This window comes from Calonectris borealis, chromosome 21 (assembly GCF_964195595.1).
Source record: "Calonectris borealis chromosome 21, bCalBor7.hap1.2, whole genome shotgun sequence".
NCBI classification, from domain to species: Eukaryota; Metazoa; Chordata; class Aves; order Procellariiformes; family Procellariidae; genus Calonectris; species Calonectris borealis.
The window spans coordinates 10,043,620-10,053,569 of record NC_134332.1 but is presented as its reverse complement, the minus strand read 5'-3'; the positions used below and the strand labels follow the sequence as shown (position 1 = coordinate 10,053,569).

At 37.6% G+C, this 9,950-nt stretch overlaps 1 protein-coding gene across 3 annotated transcripts in view; it reads right to left on the bottom strand.

Annotated features, from left to right (window-relative positions):
* Positions 1–5,500: 5,500 nt before the first annotated feature.
* Positions 5,501–9,950, bottom strand: part of CAMSAP1 (calmodulin regulated spectrin associated protein 1) — a 37,159-nt gene continuing 32,709 nt past the window's right edge. For all 3 annotated transcript variants that reach the window (XM_075170756.1, XM_075170758.1, XM_075170757.1), the window contains 6 exons: positions 9,332–9,468; positions 9,033–9,241; positions 8,845–8,947; positions 8,365–8,480; positions 8,003–8,121; positions 5,501–7,656 (listed from right to left, as the gene is read on the bottom strand). In XM_075170756.1, the coding sequence (XP_075026857.1) occupies positions 7,354–7,656; positions 8,003–8,121; positions 8,365–8,480; positions 8,845–8,947; positions 9,033–9,241; positions 9,332–9,468 (987 nt within the window). In that variant the 3' untranslated portion in view covers positions 5,501–7,353. The remainder of the gene's footprint in view (positions 7,657–8,002; positions 8,122–8,364; positions 8,481–8,844; positions 8,948–9,032; positions 9,242–9,331; positions 9,469–9,950) is intronic.

Below are 9,950 nucleotides of genomic sequence, written 5' to 3'. Positions count from 1 at the left end.
ATTGAGTAATTTTCTGCCTGCAGTCTGGGGGACAAGAATAGCTAATCATAAGATTTGGGATCATTTATGAACTGAAAAAAAGCAGCATTTTTATTAGGTAATCTTTTAATTAAGGTTAATTTGACCTTCATCCAGAAGGGACATTCTGTTTCCTTCATATGGAGATCCACAGTTACAACAGCAGTTTTCTTCGGATGACTTTGACTCCATATGATGGACTTTTGACAGTCAAACTGTCAATGTAAAACTGAAGAGAAGAAACAGGCATTTTGCTATGCTTTTTACAGCATAAGCTCAGTCATATCCTCCTCTTCCTCTTCAGTATTATCCTAGGCAACATGCTTAATAAGGAACTAGATCTATGATACAGTATATACAGAATATATTGCCATCTTTAATGCTCAGTACTGTACACAGTAACGTTATCAGAAATCACTTAAAATGATATGAGGCATTACCATATAAAATTATAAATGAAGTCAGAATCTCTAATCTTTAGTGTTCAGATCATACAGGACATTTTATAGCAGTGCTTAACTCTTGCGGATTTTCTTTATCTGAAGTTTTTGTGTTCCACTGACACGAACAGTTCCTTGGGCTGTAGTTTCACTGTTGGAGATACCCCACTGAACACATCTCTTGATAAAGTAGGTATTACCAGACAGGTAAGTTAAAGTTAGCTTTGATAAGCGTTTCAGACTTTCACCTGCAATCTTATTAATTTTATTGTCTGCTAGATTCAGCGTGGTCAGGTCAGTGACACTGGGTAACACTGGGTCTCATTCCCTCAGCAATATTCGCAGATACCAAACAATTTTCTGACCATTCAGGTTTGGAAAGCCAGGAGGCAGAAATTGCAGTCGAGTTGTTTTGATGCAAACTGAGCTTTGTCGGGGTTCTGGAGGGTTCACTCGTCGTGATGCTGCTGGTTGCTAGCGGGAGGCTTGGGAGACGCTGCAGGCGGGGCTGCTGGAGGCAGAACTGGCAGCTCCAGCCTTGGGTGCCACGAGTACAGCGGGACCAGGCTTCCTGGGAGGTCTCGGGAACAAGGCAAAGGAATGTCCGCATGAATACAGACAGATAATTTATTTTCATGCATCAGGATTTAATCTCCTCACAGTTTTGAAGACAAAAAGATTAAAGATGTTCTAGGCGGATTGTGAAACGTGAACATGAATGTGAAAAATTAAGCTCTTGTTACTAACACATAAGCTTATTTTTTTTAAATAGCAAAATTTTCCCAATTCTAATATAAGTACTAAACAAATGGTTAAGTGTAGACCTGAATTATAAGAACAGTCTTTAAAATAGTGTTATATTAGCATGGATTAATACAGTCTACTGCAAAGAACTCGGACATTGGCTAACTCTGCAGAACACAGTAGTTACAGCCTTCAATCCTTTTATGCACCCACAAAAAAATCCCAAAATTACTGACGAATAACTAATGGTGACCCTAACGGACCAAACCAAGATTAAACAAACAACATATTCCTATTTAAGAAAGTTTCAGTGGTAGGAATAGCATTTTTTATAAAAGTTTGGTTTAATTTGTAAAATGAGAGTTCAACTTACCACTTGGAACAGAAGAGCAAAAATACCCCTTTTCATATGCACGCTGGAATCTTGAGATCTTCAAAACCCCTAAAACCAAAATAAGCCTTAATATACCTGCAAACAGAAAGCTCAGAACCATAAGGGAAATATTTTGCTTATATAAGAGTTTTATATTGATAAAGTATCCAAACAAAATTTAAAAAAACCTATGTATTTTTTACTTACTACATGATAATAGTAGTCCATTGTCTGAATGGTGATCTCAAGGTAATTGCAAAATTTTACGTGCATTGTTGGCAATATACTTACACTTCATGATGTGAAAGTTCCGCCTGTAATTCTGGTATATTTGTCCTGACAATTTGCGTGAGATAAAGGACTAGAACAATGCATGCCATACCCTTTTGCAAAAAAACAAGTCAAGGTTCACTGTTTTCTTCTCTTAGTTTCTGAAGCGTATGACAGAGGCGGATTAAAGATGCCTTCATATTGCGACCGCTCACGATTACCTGTGGAGAATCTCTTAGGATGCGTCACACCAATGTTCCTGGGTTGCTGCAACGTGTTAAAGCTAAAGCCATGATCAGACTCGCCATCCATCGAAATTTTAAGTGTATCATAATATAAATGTAACACCAAAAAAAGTTACAGAGGTAAGATGAAGTAAACTTTTTCTCATTTTTAATACTCAGTCTTCATATATATAAATAAACAATAGAACATCTGATCAAGGTAAGTGAGGACAAGAATTCAATTTTTTTGGCTTTAATGTGTTGAAAGATGTATTTTAGACATCTAAAAAATATACTCAAGTCGACCACACGAATATCTCAATTTCAAACTGTCCTGAAGAGTATTATATAAAAGTTTTCACTTATCAGAAGCACACACAAAACACCTCCCACACAAAATACTTCACAGATTTCTCCAGTTCTGCATATGTAAGATAGCAGTAAAAAAGGGTACAAAATCAATCTCTCAAAAATCTTCTTTGCATGTCACTTTCTGGAGTGGTGTCCTTGGAGTGCCACAGAAAAACAGCCTCATCTGAAGTCTCAGAATTCAGCTACCGTTTGTCACCCTAACCACAAAACCCACTGCAGAAATCAGACCTTGCGACTCGTCCCCACCACTGCCATCCTCAGTCACGCCAGAATATGCAGCCACCCGCATCTCACTGAGCCGCTTAAAATGAATTAAATTTAAAACCCCAATTAAGTGAAAGCTGTTTAATTGGATAAGCATAGCATGGATAGTAACAATACACAACACTAATGTACGACTGAAGAAAAACCCCAGGTGCGATCCTGCTGTCAGAAAGTACAGCAGATACCGGATTCCAAGGACAGTCCGTTCAGAGCGAAGACGACACATCTTGTTTGTTGCTATATTTAAAAAAAAAAAAGTGAGGGGGGTTTGAGTGTTCTGACACTGCCTCTAGTGATCAGTTCTGGAGACTTGTGGGGGAAAAAAGCAAAAGGAATGGAAAATTCAAGTCCTGAGAACTCATTCATGTTACTCTTACTTTATACTATAGCCCCAAACCATTGGTTGTAGTAAGTGAAAACTCCAGAGAGCACCAGTTTCTACGCTCTTGACTCTCCAGTGTAGTGGGAAGAAGTCAGAGTAGTTTTTTTTTTTTTGGCACACTCAACTGTTCTGGCCGCCCGGCATATAGTGTTGAACTGTATTAAGGTTTTCCAAATAAGTCAGTATTTTCAAAACTCAGATTATTCTTGCTTGAACTCTTACTCTACCAGAGAGCATGATGAAAATGAGACAAAGACACATTAACTACAAATGCAAACAGCACACGTAAATACACAACAGACTGATGTATGAAAGTTTGAGAAAAAGAAACTGCATTTAAAAGCACTTTAAAGATGTACATTCTTGTATTTATTATGTGTAAGAAACTAGTAAGAAATTGAGAGAGGTCAAAGACAGATCTACTTCCATACTACTCTATATGGGAAACTAATTCTCTCGCTCAGAGCGAACACAGCGAGAGCGCTGTGGTCCATTTCCAGGGAACACTACAAAAGGCTCACAGAGTGTCTGGCTTAGGCACTTCAGAAAATTCAGTGGAAAAAAAAAAGTATCACTTGTTTTTAGACAGCTATTACAGTTTACTTCCCTTCCACAGTCAGTGGGAAAAGCTGGTATGTAGCTGTACCTAGAGCTCTCACTGCCTCCTCCCGCCCCAACTCCCAGGAAGCACGACGAGAAGCTCTGGGAGCAGCTGGGAGGTTTTTTTAGCCAAAGCCAGTTCTGCTTGCTTTTACACGGCTCAGAGGGAACAACCCCGGCTCCAATTAATCCTGGTGAAACACAAACTAAATAAACAGCTTAAGCTGCAGGCTGACAAATTATTTCTGTCTGTCCACAGGAGGCATGCAGACATACAGCCGAGTACTGTACTACTGAAATAGCCGATAACTTTCCACGCATTTCAACTGTAAGGGTATTTACACAGTACCTCGAGTGGCTGTGGAAAGGACAAAATTTCATCTTCTAAGCAGTGATTTTTAGAAGAAGTGACATCAGCAAATAAGGTGTTGGGACCATTCTTCCATGACAGTTATCAGCGTACAGATCACCTAACTATTCCTGCACATGATGATTTTCAGTCATTGAAAGTGAAGCGTTAAGCATGATATCACTAAAACCACAGAAAGAAATCCTATGTATTCAGAATTCGATAAACACAAAAACCAATGCTAACGAAGATATGTAGTCACAGTCCTACAACCACATATTACCCTGGGCTGACCCAAGCAGTGAACACATGGAAGTTGACATTTTGAATTATACAAAACCTGTTTCAGACAATGAATTATTCTCCCTTCTACAAAACACTGTCTGCATTTGCCTCCACACATCTACAGTTTTCCCCCATTCCTCTGCACATTCACCCACAAATTCTATGTTATGTCCTTACAAACAAGCTTCTCTCTCTCCTTGCTTCCAGACTAAATTAATACACCATATTCCTTGCCAAGGTATTTCAGATCAATGCTTTTTCGATAACTAAAACTCAAAACTATTAGTTTTTCAGAGAATTTAATCTCTTAGAAAATGACTTACTCCTCTACTTCCTCTATGATCCTCAGCTTGGGACTACACGCTGCCTACAGATGACGAACTCCCGGCCTCCTCTCCCTCTCCAAATGGATGTCACCTCCTGTTGTTTCCAGTAGTAAACAAAGCCACATTGCAGCAGGAAAAATAACGACCTGATCTAGCACAATGAGATCCACGAGGACACTGAAGGTGCCATCGCCTTCTTTTATTCCAGTCCTTTCTATGGGCAGCGATATCTCAGCCTGAATGAAATACAGAAAAGTACAAATCACCAGAATCACCGATTTTTTTTTTTTTAATCTCTACAAACAAGGACTATCTTCTTTGAAAAGTTTATTGTACAGTTGCAGAAAGTTATTCTGCATTGGAAAAGTCTATAGTTTTGAGAAGGCAAATTTCATTGCTGTGCAACCAATATGGATTCATTATGAAGCTTAACCAACCAGCTTATTTCTAAATTCTAGAGACAGCTTGTCTTTACAAATCCCAAGCAAGCTAATGCTGAAGAGCCCAACAAAAGCAATTCTCTTGGTGCTTCCAAAATTCTGTCACTAACTGAATACACCGATCAAAGAAAACCCACCAGCCAGATTCAAGAGTCTGAAGACTGATGAAATAAACCCTTAAAGAGACTGTTAAATGACTTTCCAATTTTCTGAAAGCCTTTCAGTCAAATTCTTGGACATTGCAATCAGGGTCAGGAGAACTAAGCTCTTGTCACAAAGTTATTACAGCTACTTACAGGTGAAGCTTTCTAAGAGCACAACTAAACATAGAATAGCACATCTTTAAAGCATATTAGTTCTTTGAGGGGATGAAGTGTCACAACAACAAAAGTACACATGAAATAAAAAGGAAATCAGTTAATGATTTTTATTAAATTTCAGTGTTTCGTAAAATAAATATGGTATATAATATCAAACAGTGAGAAATAAAGCACAAGCATGAAAAGCATGGTAACAAAAGTTACACTCATGACGGTGTTTAATACTTAGCACTTTAGAAACCATAAAGCCTTTAATTATTTACAAGCAGCAAACTATCTAACATAATTTACAAAGTTGCAGCAGCCTAGTCAAGGAGTACTGGAAGGGGAAAAAAATGGAGAGACCGCAATGGAAGACCTTCACTTTGCTCTATCTAGTTAGCACTTTATTACGTACCCTATTTTCCCCTTATATACATAACTCTTTGTAACTTCCATTATTCTCAAAGTTTAATAATTACACTGTATTGTATTTTAGAGCTCAGTTCATCTCTAGGATGGTGTAGTGCCTTTTGCACTTGAGAGACATATTCAAGTAACACTTCAAATAAAAGTAAACATGTGCAAACCAAAGTTATAAACCTACACGACCCTCGGGTAGTAGTGTCAAACTGGATGTAGCAGGCGCACGTTAATAGATTAAATTAGGTAATAGCCACAGAAACCTACTCAGAAGTCTAGCCGGGGCCAAAAACGAGAAATGGGAATATTAAAAAAATGGAACTGAACTGCAAATATACCCTGTTACCACAGACAAAAATTTAATCTGCTGAAACACAAAGACATTTAAGGTCATAACTCAAGATTTAATATTTCAACATGAAAAGAAATCCAAGCCATTCGACTTATTTGGGCTTTTGAAACAAACGCAAATGTCTCTGTTTAAAAATTGCTTTTAAATGAGGAAAACAAATCAATATATATTAATATATCACCCAAAATAAAAAACATAACACACTCTTCATTTTAGAGCATGCTGCTCTTTCAGAAAAAAGACAGGACAAAGAAAGTAGAATTACATTTCATGATGTAATAAAAACATTAAAATTTGTGATCGTTAAGTGCACCATCATACAGGAGTAGCGTGCTCAGAGTGGAAATGTTCTATACCTACCAGAATCCATCTTTATTAAAGCAAACAAATCTTTAGGACACTACCTGAAACTGAAATCAGTAATAACTGTACTCCATTCAGCTTGCCTTAAGTTTCAGTCAGGCATATTCCAGCTAGTAGCACCTGTACGCCTCTTCATGATTGTATTCCAGAAATCTTTAAATTTGCGAACAATTTTTTTAAAAAAAAGACTGGCTTTTGCAATCCTTGCAATGCTTATCCTAAACAGCTACTGCAAGTAAACTCTGTTCTGAGCAGCACAAGTTGGGGCTTTTTTCAGAAATCTGAGAGCTGGACTTACGTTGGCAGTAGATACAGTACAACAATTTGATGTATTAAACAGTTCCTCAAAAAAGTCTGAAAGGAAGATTTCCCTAAAGACTGTTTAAAAAACCAAACCAAACCCAAAACACTTCACCCAAGGTCTGTTCAATCCTTCTACTGAAGTTCGGAGCTTGCCAACTTTCAGAATGACAGGAAAAAGGAGAGAATGAGGCAGAGAGGAAACAGAACTAAATTATTCCCAATTTGTACCGATGAAAAGCTTCAAGTAAAAGGAAATCCACTTGTTAAAGATCTTGCTACATGCACAGTCCCTCATCAGTTGAAAGCCACAGTAGTTAGCATTGGGTGTAACAGCAGATTTATCATTCATAAAAAACACTGGCAACGTTCCTTCATTCTTAATAACTTGCATCCACGGTTTCTGTTTAGAAGCTTCTTAAAAAATGTTTATGGTTCTGCACATTTCATACCAAACTGGAGGAAAATGGTAAACATGTCTTCTTTTGATGCAATCCCATTCAGCAATCTTCTCCCCAAGAACTCAGTGTCATTTACGAGTCTGAGTCTTCTTTGGCACTGCAGGTCGCTTGGCTTGCCACAAGTGGTTATGAATAGTAAGAGCATCCACGCTGACAGACATGGTTTTGGCTGGAATCACGTTAAACTGTTTCCTGTCCGAACTGTACTTATAAAGTTTGTCAATCATTTTCTTGGTGATGCTCTTTGGCCCTGTTCCAGTCAGCTTGTAGATTTCTTCAGTGTCAGGATAGTAGCAATAAAGTGCTCTAAACTGGCAGCCAGCATCACGGAACAAAATGATGTAGTGGTTGGCATCACATTTTTCTAGTTCCTGCATTAAAAATAAGGAAACAAACATATACATACATTGTTCACAGTGAAAATTCCCATATTATGCCAAGCTTTAAGCTTTCACATATAGCTGAATAAGCGTTTAAACTTTTTTGAAACACTAGAACACCAACTATGGTTTTCAGTCCTTCTATAAACTTCCGAGCTGAACTCTTAATATAGGATCATGTTTTCCATAAGTCCATGCAGTCATGGGGAGTAAAGAATTCTCAATACAGGTGCATTTTACTACAACGCATCTACAACGCGTCAGTGGGATTATGAAATGAGCATTACAGATACATTTTCTTGTGAGTGCATTAATAATTTTGTATTTTAATGTTTACCTCTAATATTGAATTCTTATGTGGTTCGTTCACTTTTCCAGCAAGACAGCAATGAGATATAGCATTGTGAATAATAGGTTTGTTTGATTTGCTGCTGGGTTCCTTAAATAATTTTGGACCTAAGGAAAATAAATAAGTAAAAATTATTTGCTCTACATTTATGAACATTAAGATTTTCATTCATCAAAGTGGAAAAAAACCCTTAAATATTTTTGTAGAGTAACTTATTTTTAGAAATATTAAACAGAACAAAATACACCTGACAACTTCTCAAAAATAGCAATATGTCACATCAAATATAGCAGAGCTTTTTATGACCCGCTATTCCTAACAAATGCCCAAACTAAAACAAAAATAGTCACCTGTGTATTCTGCCACTGAAGCAATAGAAGATGCTGTTGAAGCATTCTCCCAATCTCTTTCTGTGTTTCTGCTAGGATTTCTGCTGAGTATTGGTAAGGACTCCATAGATTCAACTCTGTTGGGGGGAAAAAGACAAAATGAAAAAAAACAAAGCCAAGATTTTGTTTTTTTTTCCCCTCCAATCTTAAATAAATTCACCAGTCACTGGCCCCGAATGGAAGAGGTTATTGTCCCTTTTCCTCCCCCAAACCAGTCAGATTCTCCCTGCTAGATTATCAAAGGAAAATTCTATTATTCCTTTGGGAGAAAACAAAACAAAATTGCAAGTTTGTACACAATATCAGAGTTGGCAGCCACATAAAACAGAATTACTATTGTGCCTCTGTGCCACTGAACTGAAGCAAACAACACTGAATCCCAACACTATTTCATAACATAGGTTTACTTTTAATTTTTTTATTTTTTTACTATCTCTTTACCTCTGAGATGGCGTACCACCAGAGTGTACGCTTTCAGGTTCAGTTGTTGCTGCTGAGGCCAAGGAAAGACTGGAACCAGACTGAGCACTGCTCAAATTATCAGCTACAAAATAAAAGAGAAAATGTGAAACACATTTGTTAAAGCAGATTTGCAGACTTGGTGAGAGCAAGCAAATCAGAATTCTTACGTGTGGAAGAACACTTTGTCCCTGAATCACTGTAAGATTCTTCACGATGGACCGACTTTGGCCTGGGTTTTTTGGGCTTTGATTTGGGCTTTCCAAGCCCTTGCTCCTCCAAAATTTGCTGCTGTTTTTTCCTTAGATATTCTTGCTTGATAAGTTCTCTTCGAGCCTTCTCTTCTTCTTTCCGTATTCGGTCCTCCTCAGCTTTGCGACTGAAAAGCAAACACAACATTATATTCAACATGTAATAACTTCCCTCATCTTAAAGATAAAAAGAAGTATTCTTTTCCACATGTTATTACCGAGCTTCGTCTCTTTTTTGTTCAACTTCAGCCTCCAACTGCTGTTTCCGAATCCGAGCCTCCTCAGCTTTGCGCTGCTGTTTTAAAAGGAATGCTGCGCGTTTTTTCGCGAGCTCATCTTCTGCTTTCTGTTCGTCCTGCAAAATTCATAGGGATAGAGAGTTTTAAAGAATAAAAGAAAATATATTAGCTGGACATCACAAGATTACTGAGAATTCCAGGAAGATTTTAGGAAAACATAAGCTATTACTTTTGGAAGTCTTTACATTTTTAGAATTGATGAGTGTAAATCAGAACTGTATTGAACTTTTTGCTGCTCAAGAATAATTTAAGAGACATTTTTAGTGTCCCCTTAAGTCTGTGAGGGAAAAAAAACAAAAAAAGGGGGTCTCATCTTACTCTAACTTGTTTTTAGGTATGCCTAACCAGCACAAAACCTTCCAGAACTGCAAAGTACAATGCAACTACCATGTGGGCTAGGATGGACAGCACAAATAACCCCAGTATAATGATAACCATTGAGCAAGTATTAATCATACTATACAAAAGCAGAAGTCAAATTCACTGAGATTGAGACAGCCTAGCTCGACTTTCTTGAAACAGAAATTTAAAAAAAGTA